The sequence below is a fragment of the Alnus glutinosa genome, chromosome 12 (genome assembly GCF_958979055.1).
Source record: "Alnus glutinosa chromosome 12, dhAlnGlut1.1, whole genome shotgun sequence".
NCBI classification, from domain to species: Eukaryota; Viridiplantae; Streptophyta; class Magnoliopsida; order Fagales; family Betulaceae; genus Alnus; species Alnus glutinosa.
In genome coordinates, this window is record NC_084897.1 from 25093531 (window position 1) to 25113423 (window position 19893).

The following is a 19893-nucleotide window of genomic DNA, read 5'->3' on the forward strand; positions in this document are numbered from 1 at the left end:
TCATCAGAGAAAGCATGAACGATTAAAGTGTCTCATATCCGAACTCATACAAAGTTACTCTCACAGTCAACAGAGACACGAGTTTGTTTGTTTGTCCCCTTTTGCTTGAAACATAAAATGTCAATCTTCCTTTACAAATACCAGGCATTGCCAATTTACACAAGTTATTGAGCATTTTGGACAAAATCCCGGTTCAGAATGCTTCTTTTCTCTGTCTTCATCTTCCTTTGAGAAGGCGAGCCATCTACTCTAATTTCTTGAGCAACCAATGAAGGAAGAAGATGCTGTGATTATTACACTTTATCATCATGGAACCACCATCTGGTCTCCTTGGGAGATCTGCCATTTTTACAGTTCTTTACATAGCGGTCATTATCTTCAGGTCGTTGCTGCAAAGCAAGGTCAAGACAACACAAGTTTAGATTCGAAACCAATAAAGATGCTTGCCCATATATCATTCACCAAGACAACGGTTGCTTATTCTCTGGTTTGAACAATTTAGCAGAATCACTGATATACTCTCAAAAATCAGTAAACCAACAGTAGCACACTAAATCTAACACCGACTCGGAAACTTGGGGAACCGGAATATCCTAAAAGTTAGAAAAACAAATAATTAGGCCCAAACCTTCACAGTTGAGCTTGATAGCATGGACAGAATGCTGATGCAGATAGAACTAACAGTCATGGCTGGGGACCATGAGTCGTACAAAATATCTACAAAATGCCACATTCAATGTAGTACATTAATGTTAGTTTTGCTGCAAAGGTAATCAACTGCACATTTTATTCAAGGCAATCAAACTTGGGTAAAGTTCACAAGGGAAGAAGAATGAGTACCATGGGCACTAAAAAGCCATATACACAAAGAACGAAAACCTCCACAGGAAAGGTCTTTTTAAACATAATTTCACCAAAGGGGGAAAAATATATATATTCATTGCTTTAAACTCTCTGCACATGCCTGTGCGCACCATACATATTCATTGCTTTAGGAAGTAGAATAATCAAGAATACCATGTTTCATTTAGGACTGGGCAAATGCCCAACCGGCCAACCAATCCGACCAGAAATGGGCCGAAACCAGTCAGTTTCCAGCATAGGTGCAGTTGGTGTTGGGTAGGAAAATAGAAAAAGTGACATGGTCAATTGAAGGTTGGCTGGTGAGTTGGAAGCCCAGCCATTACAGATCCAACCAACGGTGGTGGTATAAATATGTATTTTGCCCAAGCCCAACCCTAGCTGCCGCCCTCTCTTTGCCTATTCCCCCTTGCACCCCCAACCTCTCTTGCTCTACTTCTCCCTCTCTCTGGACAAACCCTCAATTTCTCTCTATAATTGGGTTTTGAACTTTGATTCCATTGGTGGATTTTTTTTTATTTTCTATTTTTTTTTCCCTTTTGTAAGAGCAAGTGAAGCAAGAGAAGTGACCTAGGCACCCAGTAAACCTCTGCGGGGTGGGTGAAAAGGTGAAGCCATGTCGTGGGCAAGCCCCCTCCAACTTATAAGAAAGTCAGCTCTCTCTCTCTCTCTGCGCAACTCTAAGCTATGTGAGAGAATTTCCGCTTATAGCCATTTCAGATTTGATCTCTTTGACCTGATCTGAAGAAGAAGAAGAAAAAAAAGAGAAAATAATCCTCTGCTGAACAAGCAAAAATCCCCCCCAGGCGCTCCTCTTCTCACACCCCAAACCAACCAGCAAACGGACACCTGACGATGTCTGTGGGGTTCGACAATCATCCCCTGAACAATCTTTTGGGGGGCGATTTCCGGTGGACACCCATGGGTTCGGCAACACCCATCAGTTCGGCCAATGGAAATAGCCAAAAACTGACTAAGGGGGTCTGTAACCTGCCCTAGTTTCATTAGGAGATATCATAGTTCATCACTATTTCCAAACACATGGGTTATAGTAAACAGCAAATATCAACAGCCAAAGAGAAATTATGATTTTGAAGTCCCACCAAAGACAACTTCAAGGTTCCCAGCATAATTACAAGAGATATTAATATTCAAAAGGTGGCAGTAAATTCTAGACAAAATTAAACACAAATGTAAACCTACCAATTCAAAACTGAACTCAACTCAGAAAACCATTTTGGAAAACTGAAACCATCTTTATGTTCATATTTTGAATGTCAACAACAGGAAGAATAATAACATTTAAAAATTAAGGACATTTAAAACTTTCTCCTGGTTGAAAAGTTATCATATGGCACATGTAATATACTTCACTTGCTTATTGCTACATGAAGTTAAACATAATGACATCTGGAACTGATTGATTTAAGCAGCAGATATCTTAACAGATATAAAGCCAACTAGCACTACTCTTATTTCTACATAAGCTTCAACCTTGGTATATATCCATAAATGCAAAGCAATTCAAACCAGAATTTCAATCTACTTCTTTTTTCTTTATTCCCCAAATTTTTGGCTGCATATCGGAGGCCTGTCGATATAATTCCAATTATGACCTACGTTTAAACAGAGCCCAACACACACACACACAGAGACATGCGGGCCTGGCCCTTTTTGTGTATGGGGTGGAATGGGGAGGGGGGGAGGGGGCACTAAGTACAAAACCCATGATGGCCTAAATACATTACTCAGAAATCTTGCAAAATGACCCCAAGGATTTAAATGAAGTGCAGAATTACAATTTCACCTCTCCCTGTTTGATGCCAGTCAAAAATTCAAGGTAGAATTTCTTATAGTTCCAATTACTTTTTTCTTTTTTTTTTTGTTGATAAGTAAGAGAAATATCATTAAAAAGCGCAAAGCGCAATCAAGTACACATGAAGTATACAAGAAAGGCATATAAGAGGAAGAAGAATACAAAACAAAGAAATCATTAAAACTAAACACTAAAGGTGCGAGGAACGCAGCCGACCAAGAGTACAAAGAATGAAAGAAAAATGAAATGAGTTCCTCAATGGTTCTTTCTGTCCTCGAACTATCTATCATTCTGTTTCCTCCACAAGAACCACAAAAGGCAACAAGGGACCATCTTCCACACGACCGCACTCCGAGAGCGACCACCCGTCCACCAGCAAGCGAATAAATCTACCACCCGAAGAGGCATAACCCAAGACAGACTGAAGCGACTAAAGATGGCATTCCATAGAGCCCATGCAACATCGCAATGGAGAAGAAGGTGATCCACAGACTCCCCATTCATTTTGCACATACAACATCTATCAATCACAATGACATGCTTCTTTCTGAGATTGTCCAAGGTGAGGATCTTCCCTTGCGTTGCCGTCCAAGCGAAGAAAGCCACTTTCAAGGGAACCTTGGTCCGCCATGTACTTTTCCAGGGAAACTGAATATCCTCTTTGCAAGCAAGAACTTTATAGAAAGATCTAACATCAAATTTCCCTTTGTGAGAAGGAGACCACTGGAGTTGGTCTTCCCCATCACCATCCACTCTAGTTGAGTACAACAAAGAGAAAAAGGAGGCCAAAACATCCACCTCCCAGTCGTGAGCCGCTCAAAAGAAGCTAACATCCCACTGATAGGACCCGCTCCCCACAACCAAATGGTCTGCAACATGTGCATCCTTGTCACGCGCTATGTCATACAAAACTGGGAAAGCTACTTTAAGGGGCACCTCACCACACCACACGTCGTTCCAAAAACGGATCCTAAATCCATTTCCCAAAATGAGTATGGTATGGCTACAAAGCAAACTCCACCCCTTCCTAATATTCTTCCAAAGCCCTACTCCATGTGACCCAGGGGGGTCTAAAGAATACCAACCAGCCCAAGTAGAACCATACTTTGCATCCACAACAGATTTCCACCAAGCTTCTCTCTCATAGGCATAACGCCACAACCACTTCCCTAAAAGAGCTTTATTGAAGATCCTCAAATTTCGGATGCCCAAACCACCATTTGAAATAGGAGAACAAACCTTGGACCAATTAACCAGATGAAATTTAAATTCTTCACCTATACCTCCCCACAAGAACTGGAGGAAATAGGGAATAGAGAAAGCAAGTACGTAGGAAGATTAGAGAGAGCTTTTTATAAGAGTAACTCTGCAACCCTTCGACAGATACAACCGCTTCCAGCTACAACCGCTTCCAACTAAATCTGCTATGTTGAGTCTTGAAATTATGGCCTTGTTTGATAGAATACAAAACAATACAACACTGTTCATGTGTTTTTTTTTTTTTTTTTTCATTTTTTTATATTTTTCACCACCAATCAACATCAAAACATTCCCACTTTTTTCACTTTTTATATCACATCGATAATTTTTTATTACTATTCAAATAAAAAAAATTCACTACAATACAAAATTTTTTCACCTTTTTATACAAATTCTTTTTATTTTATATCACATCATCACTTTTTACAAATTTCAAAACTAACAACCCACTACTCTGCTCTGTTCTATTCTGTACATGTATTTATCAAACAAGCCCTATAAGTTAAAGAAAAGAAAAAATCCATGACTACACTCGTAACAGCCCATTATCTCAAAAGTTCTTTTCTAACCTCTGTATATTCAGCATTCAACCAACTACACAACATTTGCGCTACCCGTAGTTCAAAGGAGGCTTTTCTTATCTCATGTTTCAAAGAGATTTTTTTTTTTTTGATAAGTAATTTCAATCATGTTTCAAAGAGATTTAATGCTACCACATGTGGTTTTGGTCTTTTACTTGATTTAGAGAGAGAGAGAGAGAGAGAGAGATTGAAATACCTGAAGATCAAAAACATCTACCTCATATCTAAAAGTTGTGAAAAACTTTCTTAAAGAAAAAGAGCTATCTGATGCTCACTATCAATATTACACCAGAGCTGGGGACAAAATCCATCACAATCCACGAATGAGTGAATAGAATTAATGCAAAAGAAAAATACACAAAAGAACTTATGATCTAACTATAACTAATCATATAGCAGACACCAAAAACCTCCAAGAAAGAGTGGGCCATAATAACTCAACTTGTGGGGAAAAAGAAACAGCGATAAGCGAAGACACATGTCATTAGATGATAAGAAATTATACAAAAAGGGGATGCTAACAATTTAAAATAAAATAAAAATAAAAAATAAGCTAGTAATATGAGGCCAACAAGATTACCTAAACAAATATGGCCGTTGCTATATATATGAGGATGCAGTGGAGCAGGATGCAGAAATATAACCTGTCAAAATCACAGCCAGAATCAAAAGCAAACAACAGGACAACGTCACCAAAACACTTGTTTAACTCTACCCGAGGTCGAGTACATATTACACAATTAAACGACTTCATGCAGACCTGTGGGGCTTCCATTGGGTAATGCTCAGGAAAGTCGACCTGAAGTTGATAAGTTTCATTTGCGTAGAGGGTTCCTGGAGCTCCATTGACTTCAATTACCCACCTTTGGATCCAAAATTCCCAAAAAAATAACAACTCAATTTCAATATACTAACTAAAGCAGTAAAACGTAGAAATACATCAAAATCAGAGAAAAAGTAGACGAAAAGACATCGAAACCAGATTTTGAACCCAAAATTTCAATCACTTACAATATTAAAAACAACTTATAAAATACACGCACATATACACACACATGTCCACTAACCCGACGCTAACATCACTATTTTCCTAAGTTAAGGCCAGTCAATCATTTCTAGGAATCAAAAACACGCTCAAAGCCCAACGATTCAAAATTTTATTGTCTACAATTCTTCCCTAGGCTTTCTCAGTATGCAAGCAGAGATTATAAATTGAATTGATTAACATATAAAACCCTAAAGAACCAAAAAATAAAAAATCAAAACTACCTTTGGAGATTATCGGTGACTTTGTGTTTGAAACCTGCAGGAGGATTGACCTGCCACTCGACAAGCTCCTTCTGGAGGCGATTGCAAGCAATCTTACTCAGAGCCTAAGAACACCAATATTCAAAATCACAACCACAATCCAATATAAATATGAAAGATTTGAATAACACATATAAATACGAATTAGGATTGTTTTTTATTGTATCTATTTGTGAAGCGTATGTGTGAAGTGAGAAAATTAGGGCAAAACCTTGCGCGTGGAGGCGGAGGAGCTGGTCATGGCTTTCTCTCTACAATGGCGGAGAGTCTGAGAGAGAGAGAGATTGTGGAGTTTGACGAAATGGACAAAGAGCCAGCGACGGTTTGTGTGAGCCAATTTGCCCCCACCGTATATTTTTATTTATTTGTTTCACGTCTTATCTTACCAAGGCAGCTTTTTGTGCTGACAAGGCACTAATCCCTAAAACGACGTCGTCACAACTGACTAACACGTGCGACTCGACGTTGCTTCGCGTTGTTCTTGTTTCCTTCTTTTTCTATTCTCCATCTTGTCATTTTCAAATTGTCTTGTTCTTCTTTCATGGTTTTTCCCTTTTCAATTGAAACACTAGAGTATCTACCGAGTGATAATTAGAACTTTTGTTTATTTTTGAAAGGAGAAATGTTACTCTTCCGACTCTTTTGGCACATGTTATTTATAAAATAATAAATAAATAAAAAACATATAGATCGATGTGATATATTTTTAATTATTATTTATTCGGACCGATATGAGAAGCCACTTAAATTACGGCATATTTTATATGAACTAGGTTGATATATAGAATTGAAAGAGTTATGAGTAATTCAATTTAATTCATCCCCCCTATCACCCCATCTCTCAATACCCACGTAGTGTGATCTTCTAATTAAAAAGTTAATCTTTATACATCAAATACTATAAAGGATCCAAATAAGCATTAGGAGATGGGGAATGATATATAGTATTACCATTTTGAATCTCTCTCCAAAAAAAAAAAAAAAACCATTTTGAAATTGAATATTTGATATGAAAATTTAATTTTCATAAATCATAAGACATAACATGGCATCAATTAAAAATAGTTACCATCTTTTTATCATTAATTTTACTTCTTTCAAGCTAAGGAATGAAGGTTCTATAATAGATAAGGAGAAATGATATATATTACACCACATCTTACCTTTATTTTATTAGGTTGAGGTAATAGTGTCCATCAACCCTTGAATCAGTCATTATTAAAAAAATAAATCAAGATCTGATAAGTACTACCAAATTAGCCCAGTAAAATAAGGGTGGAATGAGAATATAACAATATATAGCATTATTGCATTAAAAAAAAAAAAACAATATATAGCTCAACCATAAAAATCTACTTTATATACTTTTGAAATTGGCACATGGATAATAAATATTTAATTTTTATTAACTTTAAATAATATAGCACTGTATACACTAGAATTATCAATTGCGTTTTGTCTATTTCAAGAAGACAAGAACAAATAAGAGGAATTTAATATCCATGACTGTGGGATTTATGAAAATTTATGAGTTAATTTGAAACCCCACGAGTAATTTCTGTAAAATTTAAACAGCTTAATAGAATCCACATCTTATACTACTATTATTTATTGCTTAATTAGAAAAAAAATATTAAGATTATTCTTATTTTTTTCGGACATCATTATTATTACAATCATTAATCCTCTCTTGCTCTAACTTTTAGTATTTGTGCTTCATATCCAGGTCAGCAAATTGTCTCTTTAATTTAGCTTAAAAAAAATAACCTTATGCTCCGTTTGTTTCGGTGTAAAATGATTTCCGTCGTAAAATAATTTTGGAGAAGTCATTTTTCAGGAAAAATATTTTCTGTCGAAATCATTTTTCGGTGTTTGGCGCGTACGGAAAATTACAAATATTTTTTATATTTTAATTTAATCATATTAATTTAAAAAAATAAATAAATTTTATTCACAAAATAAAAAATAGTAATATAAAATAATATAAAAATATTTTTTTTTTATATTTGCCAGATACAAATTCCGGCACAAAACGGTCGGATCCTCTGGCCAGTCTAGCCGGAATCAAGCACGGTATACCTGGAATCCGGCGACATCTGCCTGACGTCACCGGATTCTGACCTAATATGTCGGATTCCGGCACCGACTGGAGTCGGAATCTGGCTTGTCGAAATCCGACAATAGTCCGTTACTTGAACGTAAAGGTCAACTGCATTGTTTAAAAGAGAATCGATTGCATCTACCATCTACGAAAAAAAAATTACGCTTTTAAAAAGCGTAAATCATTTTCCGAAATTTATTAAGCATTTTTGGTCAAATAAAAATCATTTTCTAGTTGACCATTATTTTTATCCATACCAAATACCGAAAAATACCAAAATCATTTTTTCAGAAATCATTTTACACCGAAAGAATCGGAGCATTATTCTATTCACTTTTTCCAAACACGTACTTCACACTCTTTATTTCAACTATGATTTTCAATATTCTATTTGATTTTTTTTAAAAGCATGCACATTTTAAAGTCATGTATATATCTAATCAAAAGTTAAATTTTAATTTATTATTATTAATTATATATATATATATATATGTTAGGTAAGTATAATAGCAATTCATCAATTTTAGTTAAAATAACTTGCTGGACAAGCCAAAGGGAAACAAAAAAAAATTTAGTAAAGTGGTATAACTTTTTCAGGTAAATGGTTAAAGACTTGAAAAGAACTTGACTTTTGTACTAAAATCTATATCATATCTGCCTGCAGGGTATGCCCAAACAAAAGAGCAGTCAAACTCGGGAGGCAGCATCTTTTTATTAGGCATGTATTGTGCCCTTCTCTTCAACCCTTTTGCTTTGTATGAGATTGGGCTGTGTTCCAAAATTCTTCTTATCCAGCACCAAAGCAATAAAGAAGACCAATTTCTAATTATTTGGTAGTAGCTTTTTGCTTTCTTGGCATCTTTTTAGGCATGTATTTGCCCTCCCTTTCACTTTAAGTTTATTCTCAATCAACTTCAAATTCGAGGGCCATGGCAAAGTAGGATTAGCATATTCCAGCCCTGACTAATATGGAAATGTTCCCTAGCAATTTGTCCATTGAAAAACCTTCAAGGTAAGGACTTCCACTAAGAAGGGATTTTTTTTTTTCAATTAAAAAATATATATTATTGCCCTTCATTTGAAATACCTTTTAGATTAAGGGCATGTTTGGGTAACACATTTTTTTATAGAGGTAACTTATTATTTGTATTCTTCCATCATATTGTTTTTAATTTTTTTGTATTTTTTTTTAGTTTTTCAAAATAAGCCGTGCACTCTATATAAACTATTTTTCCTTTAAAAAATAGGGGTGGGCATCGGTTCGGTAGGCGGTTAAGTCGGTTAATTCGATCGGTTAACCGACTTTTGTCGGAATGCAGTCGGTGAATTTATTTCGGTTAAGTCGGTTAAGCGGATAATAGGCGGTTGGTTAAATCGGTTAAACGGTTAATAGGCAGTTGGTTAAGTCGGTTAAATTTGTTAACATGGGTAATGAAATGACGTCGTTTTAATTTTTTTAAAGAAAAAAGAAAAAGAAAAAGAAAAAAGATCAAACGTTTCATTTTTACTAAAACGACGTCGTTTTGTTTTATGTCGGTTCGGTTAATCGGTCGGAATAACAGGTGATTCGGTTCGGTAAGTAGTCGGTATGCAGATAATTTGCCGACCCCTATTAAAAACGAAACTATTTTTCATTCTTTATTTTTATTCCCCAGAAAGTCCAAATGGAACATTGAGAATGGAACATTGAGAAGCGGATTTGATAAAGTGATTCTTCTCCTGAGTCCTACCATTTATCAAGTGGAAGCTATATTTTTAGGGTATATAATATAAAAGTTATTCCTTAAGGATTGCTTTTACTTGTCTCTCTAATTTTGATGCCTTTAGCAAGATGCAAAGAAATGCTTTTCCAAATTAAAAAAGAAAACCTGTGCAAGAAGGACACGTGAAAGCAGGCAGGAAAAGGAGGTCCACAATAAAAATGGGCCGGCCAACACCCAAAGCACCTCCATGGGTTGAACATCGATCAACAAGTTATCATGAACAACAAGCGCCGCCCTCCCAGATGAGAATTTGGATCTCTCCATTTCAAATAAAGAGAATTCTCTCCGTTAAGTGTAAAAATGAAGATATAATTGTCTTTTTACACTCTGTAAAAATATGAAAAGACAACTATACCCTTCATATTTAACTAAATGGAGGAATCATCTTCATTTGAAATAGAGAGGATCCTTGACCCCCCGATGGCCCATTCCCACTTCCTTCCTCAATCAAATGAAATGATTCTCTCTTTTGCTAGAAAACTTTAGTAGAAGATGCTCTTTTGTCTAAGGAGGTGGGAAATCAGATATTCATCCACTACCTTTTTATAGTTATCATTAAAAGCATCTCCAGTAAGAGAAGTTAAAATAGCTACTGAAAAAGTATAAATATCTACTTTAGCTACTCATTTTTCTAAACACACTCCAACAGTTCACTTTCTATTTTTTTTTTTTTTAAATATTGTTTTTTAATCTTTTTCTTAATTTATTTTCATTTCTCTCTCATTCTCCGGTCTCCCCTAATCCCACTGTTTTTCATCGAAAATCGGCCGAACTTCGCACCTGGTTCATCGGAAATCACCCCGGTTGGGTTCACGACGACGACCCACCGTTGATCAACTCCTCTGGGTCATGGGTCCTCTGGTTCTCTCCTTCTCCGGTGATCTCCCTCTCTGTCCGATCTCTCTCTGTCTCTTTCTCTCACTTGATCTCTCTCTTTCTCACTCTCAATCTCCCTCTCTGATTCCTATCCATCCCCCCAGTCTTGTATTGTTTGTCGTGTTCACGTAGAGAAGAGAGAACAGAGAGAGATCGATTGAGGGAGAGAGAGAAAATATTAATAAAAAAAATTGTAAACAGATGAACAGTGAATAAGCAACATTGCTTATTTACTGTTCATGTGTTAAGAAAAATGGTTAAATTGATTATTCTGCTGGAGAAGAAAAAATGTTAATAATAATCAAATTTAACTAAATTAGCAAGTCTGCCGGAGACAGCTTAATGCACCTTTTTTTTTCGATGGTCCATTCTTCCAATTGCATTACTTATTGCCGGCACGGGAACCGGAACTATAACAACGAATTTGTTTGGATCAATTTTCTATTTTATTTGTAATTTTTTTTTTTTTTTTTGCACTTGACTTTTTTATTTTTTTATCCTCACCCCTACTATTGTAGTTTTATTTCGTTTTAATGTTGTTCATTTTGCTAAAAAATAAAAGAAGAAAGAGTTATGCTGTACAAATTCATTTTTGCGTAAACCACTATGCCGACAATTGATCGGGTCTGTATGAACTCAAAAACTATAGCACCTCAGTTCTTTTCATGATGTACCCCATTAAGCACACAACTCAATGACATGACATTTTGTTTGATATTGCTCATAGCATTCACATCACTTCATCTCCTCTGAAGTTCAAAATGGTTTGGTTGCCAAAGTTTTGTTAATAGTAATAAGAAACAGTTGATGGGATATAAAATATTAAAAAAAAAAAAAATTATTTTATAAAAAAGTGAAAAAAAAATTTTGTTTTGTAGTCCAATTTTTTATTTAAATAGTAATAAAAAATGGGATACATGTATAATAAATTTTTGAGTTGACGTGCGATTTGAAAATTGTTTCATTTTTTAATTTTAAACATTTACTCTTTAACTTTTTTGCATTTTTTAATTGAGTCATTCAGTCTATTTTTCATCCAATTTTGTTAACTCTGTTTGGCTGAGTCAGCATCGACAATTAAGCCTAAAAATGATGCCGTTTCAATATTTCCTTATTTTTTTAAATAATTTTATTTAGAAATAATAAAATAGAAAAAAAAATTAAAAAAAAAAAGAAAGAAAGAAGGGGAGTGGCCGACCACCCCCATTTTGGCCAAGGGTTGGCCGGTATGGGGTGGCCGAACCATTTTTTATTTTTATTTTTCTGCTATAAGGTGGTTTGGCCACCCCAGACCAGCCAAAGGGATTGCTAAGCCACCCCCTTCGCCAAAATGAAGAGCCACCCCTTTTTTTTAAAATAAAATTATTAAAAAAATAAGAAAATATTGAAACTACGTCGTTTTAAACTTAGTTGTCGATGTTAATGTGGCCAAACGGTGACTCAACCAAACGGAGTTAACAAAATTGGATGAAAAATGGACAAAATGACCAAATTCAAAAACGCGAAAAGATTAAGGAGTAAATGTTTAAAATTAAAAAGTGAATAACCATTTTCAAATTGCGCATTAACTTAGAGATTTATTATACATTTACCCTAAAAAATAATTGATGTGATATAAAAAATAAAAATAAAAGTTCAAATGTTTTGGAATTGACTTTTTTGAAAAGAAGTGAAGAAAAAAAAAGGGGGGGGGGGGGGGGGGGGGGGGAGAATAAAAGGTTGCCAAACGGTGCCTAAATTTTTATATTTTGACTACCTACATATCACTCTAAACTTTAATTATCTACTTCCACTATTCTATCTAAATATATTTTCTTTTTTAAAGCATGTACATTTCAAAGTCGTGTGCATGTCTTATCAAGAATAAAAAGTAAATTTTTGTATTTTTATTTTTTTTTACATTTGGTGAGCATTGTATCAGCTTACCAAATTTTGGGCTAAAGTAACTAGCCGGATACAACTATTTTAGCACCTAAATTTGCAACCCGGCTAGCCAAAATAACCATTGGCTAGCTTGGTGTGATCTGTATTTAGCACAACTTGATCTTTCTCTAGTCAGATGCCAGTTATTAAAGAGAGCCTCTAACTTCTCTAGTTCACTGAATAGAGTTAGAATTGCATCCCACTGAGTTATGTCCACTTGCTCCGACCTGAGATCAGACCACGATGTGGCTACCACCGGGCGTGTTGAATTTCAGATTTAGACTGCATTAGAATAACATGAACAGACATCAACTGAAAATAACACAATATGTTAACAATTCTCCAAAGTAGTACACTTTAAAAGATTGAATTATATTATTTGGTGATTGCAGTTTCAACTTGTGATATAAGATGACATTATCTGCATCTTGCAGATTACTAATTGATTGGCCACGTTGGCCTCGTTTGTTAATGTTTTTTATTTGAAATCGTGTCCTGACGTGATATAAAGGTGAAAACAGTTTTAAATGTTTTGTTTTTTTGAGTTGTTTGTTAATGTTTTTGTTTTAAAAACAAAAACAAAAGGGAGAATGTTTCCTAATGCAATATTAAACAGCGGTATTAGTTCTTTACCCAGGAAACTTGGTTCCTCATTCATGTTTCAGCTGGCTTAGAGGGACATTGTTCCCCAAATACATTCTAAATTTCAAAAGCAACTTTGCAATCACTCTTCAGAAGGTAAAAATTCAAACATAAGTGTGATCATTTAGAATGAGAAAAACGAATCACAGATAAAGTCCCTTACCTGTGCTGTAAGATATGGAGTGCGGAAGAACTTTGTAAGGGTTCAGTATCCCATTGGGGTCCATCAATTTCTTGATAGAAGCCATTAGTTGCACCTGTCCAAACAGATTCTTCTATTAGACATCTGTATTTCTTGATGTAGATACTATAAGAAATACATCTTAGATGTTTAGCTATTCACAAAATTCTCACAGTTTTATGTGACTTGCTGTAGAAAATCTTATTAGCTTTCATCAGTCCCAAGCCATGCTCTGCACTAATACTCCCGTGGTGCTTAGATGTCCATTCATAGACAAAGGGTTCAATTTGTGCTAAAATCTGCAATTTATTGAAGATGTCAATACAAAACCATTTATTATAGAACATATGAGCAGCTTTTTGGAGTATGCTGAACGAAATTACCATATCATCATACTGTGGAGTTGAAACATTAAGATGCAAATTTCCATCTCCAAGGTGGCCATATCCAATTACTTTAGCTGAACTACCTAAGAGCAAAATAACAATATATACATCATAAGAAAGTGGAGTTTTAAACTAACACATTGCTGTTCTGTAGATGCAAGATTAGGATACTACCATCATAGACATTTTTCAACGGAATAGTATAATTTTCACTGGATTATATAGTGGGAAATTTGAAACTGGTCACACTAAACAAGTTAAGGGCACATCCAACGTTTCTACTGTTCAAATTGTTCTTTTGAAAATTACCACTCCTGCAAGGAAAAGCCTGCGTGTTCATATCACACCCTATCCCACACAATCACAAAAGAGGATACATCTTCCCACCGGAGCAAGAAAGAAAACAATACTTCAAAATGTAGGTAGCCATACTAGGTTGTCTTACCAACTTTTATCCGCATTTCCTCGACAAGATTGTACATCTTTTCAACAGGTAATGACAAATCATATTTATAAACAGCTCCTGCTTTCATGAGTGCCTCTGCTACACCCTGTGATGATTGGAATAAAATAAAATAAATAAAAGATCCACTGAAGCACATTCTTAAAATGTTTTAAGAACGCAATTAAGTTATATGTGATTCAAAAATAATTGACAGGGAAAATGACCAGTTAAGAAGAATAAATTTCAAGAGATGGCAACGATAATTTATTGTATCTTACCAAAAGGATTTGAGGATAAGTAAATGGTTAGTTTGCGTTATACAAGAAAGGTTGGATTTAAAAGAGAGAAGCATTCACGAGAAGCAAAGGGCGGAACCTATTGCTATTTATCATACAGATGTGAGGATAAGCAAATGGTTGGATTGCGTTATACAAGAAAGGTTGGATTTAAAAGAGAGAAGCATTCGCGAGAAGCAAAGGGCGGAACCTATTGCTATTTATCATACAGATGTGAGAAAATGTGCTGCAATAATTTGCTTATGATCAGCAAAGACAACTTAATCACATCAACAACAACCAATGACATTTAAGTTGAAGGCACTCTGAGGGCAGGACAGAAAAAGCCAAGTTGCCATCGTAAAATAAGGGGTGGGTGAGATGATCATTGATAAGAAAACATGATCCAGACAGATAGTAGAAAGAAAGGAGTTTTAAAGCTGAAGAACTGGACTATTCTTAGTACTGGTCCAGAACAATAGGTGGGAGCACTAATAGTGAACTGGGAGTGACCCATAGTGGTAATTCATTACTGTATGAAGACTTAAGTATTCTTTTTTTGATGAATAATAATAATTTTGAAGACTAAAGTATTCTTTCCTGAGTAAAAAAGAAACACATACAAACACTATATTGAGGACAGTTTGAACATATGGTATTCAACATATAGAGAAAGTCAATGAACTGGAAGAAATGGTAACCTCACGTATACGCCAAAACGATGAGGCCTGGTTTATGTCTTGTGCAAGAACACCATCAGAAATCAAACCACCTTCCATTGAGCGAAGTAGGAAAGCTTCAAGCTTTTCTCTGGAAATTTTTAAATAAATCTTTAGGATCTTCGAAATATGAACATGCCATTGATTTTTCTTAAGGCATTTGCGAAAACAAATTACAGTCTAAAATATTGTCATGAAAAATACAATATGTTACAAACCAAGGATGCTACTGGCATCCTTAAAGCAGTCAACTGAAAATCATAGTATAGTGTAAAAAGGTACAGGCAACTGTAGAAAAAAATGATAAGGAACATCTTAGTTTGAGAATCTGTACGTTTGTTTAAGCATATGATAAGATTCATTGTGGAAAATTACAGGTAGGAATCCAGCCTCAGTTTTATGCTAAGTGATTTTTTAGGAAAATTAGAAAAATATAGAATCACTTTCACTTTCTCCAGCAGTCTACAGTTAGAAGCCACATTTTACTCAAGCTTTCAAAACGTTTTATCTAAATCACGCGGAGTCACAACCAGAGTGAGAACAGAAATTACTCAAGGTCTAGATGTTATGGGTAGGTTTGTGAACCTTTGTAGATTCCCATACTACAGTTCTGTTTGTTCCAGTGAGGACCATGGATACGGACTAATAGGTAAAGTTCAACACTAGAAATTATTTTTTCCAAGAATAAAAGCACTCTAATACAAGCTGGTAAACAATCAAACTGGTAAGTAGCTCACTTGTCATAAGATTCATTACTGCCCGTTGTCTCAATGAGAACATAGAAGTTGTGCATTGAGGGAGGTAACGGATTCCTAACACCCTCTAAATGATTCAGAACCTGTTACATAAAATAAAATGAGTATGCTTCAAAAATATAACAATGATCAAACAGAAAATGGCATTCACTTTCTCTTCAAATGGATAAGTACAATCTTCAAGAAATTTTCTTGAGATGTTAGGAAAAAGAACATATTGATCACTTTCCAACTAAAAAAGATCCAAGATGTCATCTGTAAATTGCACATATTACAATAAACCTCATATAAATAATGCTCTAACCTTGCCTACCCAAAATGAAGAATAATATTGTTGACTACGAAACAAGAACACAAACAACCTCACAAAAATAAAAATAAAATTGCAAACTTCTTTTTATAGACACGTCATATATATGCCAAACATTCATAAAAAAAACAGATCGAAAGTGACCATTAAATTACATAGGTAGAAACCCTAGGCAAACTAAAACAAATCTTGTCAATTACACAACCATCAGAACCTTACCAGATCCAGTGACTCATTATCCAAAAACTCAAAGGCAGATAGAATCTCTCCAAGTCTCCTCTTTGCTTCCAATAGAAGTTTCTGATAAACATTATGGCAATAAAGGTGAGGAGACAGCAATTCTTCTTGCTCAGAGACAGGAAGAGATGAAGAGTGCATGGAATTTTTAAAAGTAAAAAATCTAGATTTTTAGTTAAACATCGGCCATTCAAGGAAGAAAAAAAACACAAGAAAAGTCAATATGACTATTAAACTTTAGGAAATATATAATGGTGTAAATTTCAGGAAACCAAAAATTTTAACTAGACATTAAGTGGCAACTTAAGCCTATAAAATTTTTAACCAAAGCATGCAGGTCAGGTATACAGGATATGATGTGACATAAAGTTTCAATTTTCTCAGTAGATTATTTTCTATTTCTTTATGAGGGAGGTGGGAGAGCAGATTTTATTAATCATGATCTATCTGATTTACCCTTATTTAATAAATACTTGTTCTATGTGAATAAAGATTACTTTTTCTTATTCTCGGGATTTTTATTTTCTTCTCCAGATTATTATTGCCAACTCTGTACAGTTTCAGTATAACCTGCTGGAGAGAGAGAGTAAGATTGTCACACTGTCTGTAATGCATTTTCGCATATAACTGATGGTAATATATTGTTTGTTTTGATCGTTTAGGGCATCAAACTTATGGATCAAGTATTATGAGTCAGCAGAAGAAATTTCCGAGTAAGGAAACTAATCATACCTGGCAGCTGAAATAGTCTTTACAAGCAAGAAAAGCAACATTCACTGAAGATAGCTTTGGAGGGGAAAGAATGGAAACCTTAGTTACAATACCCAAGGATCCTTCACTTCCTACGATGATGATAGCAAAAGTCCATACACTTAAAACTATAGTTCTTTGCATTAAAGTATCAATACAATATAGTGTTTAATACGTACCTATAAACAAATGCTTTAAGTCATACCCAGTATTATCTTTCCTAAGAGTCCCAAGCATGTCAAGCACATCACCATTTGCTAAAACAGCTTCAATACCTGTAACATCAGTTGAAAATATGCTTCAGAATTAAACAAAAAAAAAAAAACCCTACAAGAAGAAAAGTTTTACCAAGTGTACTCTGTTAAAAAACAAGATATTGAGTCATAGCAGCAGAAATACTTTGTATACTAAGACGGCTATGCTTTTCTGCTCAACTCCTTAATGGAATGAACTAGTAAATCCATCCCTTTTTTTTTTTTTGTTGACAACTAGCCATGAGCATATTAAATCAAACAAACGATGAACCTTGAAGCATATTATAGTCCACTTTGTGCATTAAAGTTCAATACATAACAAATGTCCTCACCAAGTACATTTCCGTGAAGAGATCCATAGCGGACAAGACGCAAACCACCAGCATTTGTTGAAACATTTCCACCAATCTGACAGCTTCCTTTTGCACCCAGGTCCAGTGGCATAATGAATCTGAATGGAAGCATAACTTAAGTAGCATAAGAGCAAATATGTCAAATTTCCATTTTGCATAGCTTAAATGGGCGAGAGCCGTGACAAACTAACAATTCAACAGTCTGACGTGATTATACAAGTAGGGGACTTTTCTTAACACTATACATCTGTGAAATTTGAACCTGTGATTCTGGTAAACATAACATATCACAGATCTTATGAGCAGAGAAAGTGATGGTTCAACAGAAAATTACCCCTGGTTGTCCAGAAAAGAAACCAGATTTTCCAAAATGCATCCTGCTTCACTTACCAATATACCACTGACCTAAAAAAAGGAGCAAAGGGCAATCCATAAATAAGCACAAAGTTATCTTGCTGCAACGGTGTTCAACATTAACTTTAGAACACTAAATGAGTCAAAACTGCATTTAGAACTAAAATTATTGCTGAAAGTCGTCAAGACAAGGATAGCAAGTTTTCTCTCTCTACTAGCTCTTAAACCCCTAACTTTAGGGTCTTCAAATCTCAGTCAAGGCCGCTACAAGGAGAGCCAGTAAGACAAGCCAGCTGTTGGAGAGAAAGGTGAAAAATTATTGTGCTATAACTCCTAAGAACTGAAGGATAGAGAGAACCTCTTTCTGATACAAAATACTGCTGAAATAAATTTAATAACACAACTCAATGAACACATAACTGAGAGAGTGCACAGTAACAAGCCCAAAAAGGAAAAAGAGTCTTTTAAAATTCTATATATGGAGGGAGAGAGAGCTCAAAACAAGAACACCATAATGGCCGGAAATCTCTACCTTGTCAAAAGATATGATGTTATTCATTGAACTCATGTTGATAATCACCTGTAGAAGTATATCACAGAAAAGCTATTCAGATCGATAGCAAATCAGAAACATGATGTTATTCACTGAACCAATGTGGGTAATATGCATAACACCAATCTCCACCCACTGAAAGAGAAAGCCAAAGAAACCAAAAAATGGAAAACGATTACATTACTTCATCAAAAACAGGAACACTTCCACCCACAAGGCCAGTATTTCCACCTTGAGGAACAACAGCCAAGCGTCTGGAATTACAGTATTTAAGAACCCGAGAGACCTGCAATAAGAAAATAATAATTAAACCAAAAGAAATGCAGGAACCTCTTAGTTTGGTAATTTTATCCCATGATACATCAACGTGTATTATTATTCAAGGCAATAGTTTAGACCCAGAAAGAGTTTTTTCGCAACTCATAAGTAATAAAAAAAAATTCAGTCATTTTTAAAAGCATTGAACAACAAAACTATGTTAATCATTTTAAAAAGCATTGAACAACTAGAGTGTGTTTATTTCGAGCTAAAATGTCAGTTGCCGAAAATGTCAAACACAGCTAAAATGATGATCAGGGAGTCCCAGACAAGAGAGCAGAACCTCCTCAGTGCTCCTCGGTAGTAGCAGAAGCTTACTGGAGCCCTTGTATTTCCGCATCCAGTCCGTGTTTGCAAACGCAAGCCTGTCTTCGTCCTGAATCACATTTTTCTCGCCCAATATTCCCTTAAAATAGCTGATATCGTCAGAATTCAACGGTGAAAATGATGGGTCCCTCTGAATCTTCGCTGCCACTGAACCAAAGTATCTGCACTGGATTGTGCTCGCCTTTCCAAGGCCTATTCCCAAAGGATCCCAAACAGTTCCTCCAAATCTCCGCTTTTGATGCTCACTATATCGGCCCCAATGCGCAAAACCTGTTGTAAAGCCGAATAAAGATATGGCACTAAAAAATTCTGTTAAAATTTGTGAGCTACAGAGGCATAATTCTGAGAATGTTACCGGAGGCAGAGCGACAAATTGAATGCTCGGAAGAATTTGGATGCGATCGAGGAGCAAAGAAAGACTTGGGTGAGTAATTGAGGAGACGACGTGTAGCTCTCAACCTCTCCATTATCATTTTTTGGAGTTTCAGGTGTGTATGTGCAACTGTTGAGCACAACGAGACGTCGCAATGACGATCATAGTAGCC

The 19893-nt window shown here is 35.4% G+C and overlaps 2 protein-coding genes across 2 annotated transcripts; both read right to left on the bottom strand.

Moving 5' to 3' along the window:
• LOC133851463 (probable ubiquitin-conjugating enzyme E2 16) lies at positions 1-6171 on the bottom strand. The gene is made up of 6 exons (XM_062287897.1): positions 6038-6171; positions 5788-5891; positions 5279-5381; positions 5099-5162; positions 629-717; positions 1-389 (listed from the first exon to the last, which is right to left on the bottom strand). The coding sequence occupies exons 1-6, from the start codon at positions 6065-6067 to the stop codon at positions 294-296; spliced, it is 486 nt and encodes a 161-aa protein (XP_062143881.1). The 5' UTR covers positions 6068-6171; the 3' UTR covers positions 1-293.
• Positions 6172-12399: 6228 nt separating this feature from the next.
• LOC133852421 (D-2-hydroxyglutarate dehydrogenase, mitochondrial) lies at positions 12400-19872 on the bottom strand. The gene is made up of 16 exons (XM_062289179.1): positions 19704-19872; positions 19305-19618; positions 18888-18989; positions 18683-18730; positions 18131-18201; positions 17776-17894; positions 17369-17464; positions 17172-17281; positions 16422-16502; positions 15875-15975; positions 15120-15228; positions 14144-14249; positions 13696-13781; positions 13486-13611; positions 13295-13388; positions 12400-12771 (listed from the first exon to the last, which is right to left on the bottom strand). Exons 1-16 carry the CDS (start codon positions 19819-19821, stop codon positions 12767-12769), a joined length of 1686 nt encoding a protein of 561 aa, XP_062145163.1. The 5' UTR covers positions 19822-19872; the 3' UTR covers positions 12400-12766.
• Between the last annotated feature and the right edge of the window lie 21 nt (positions 19873-19893).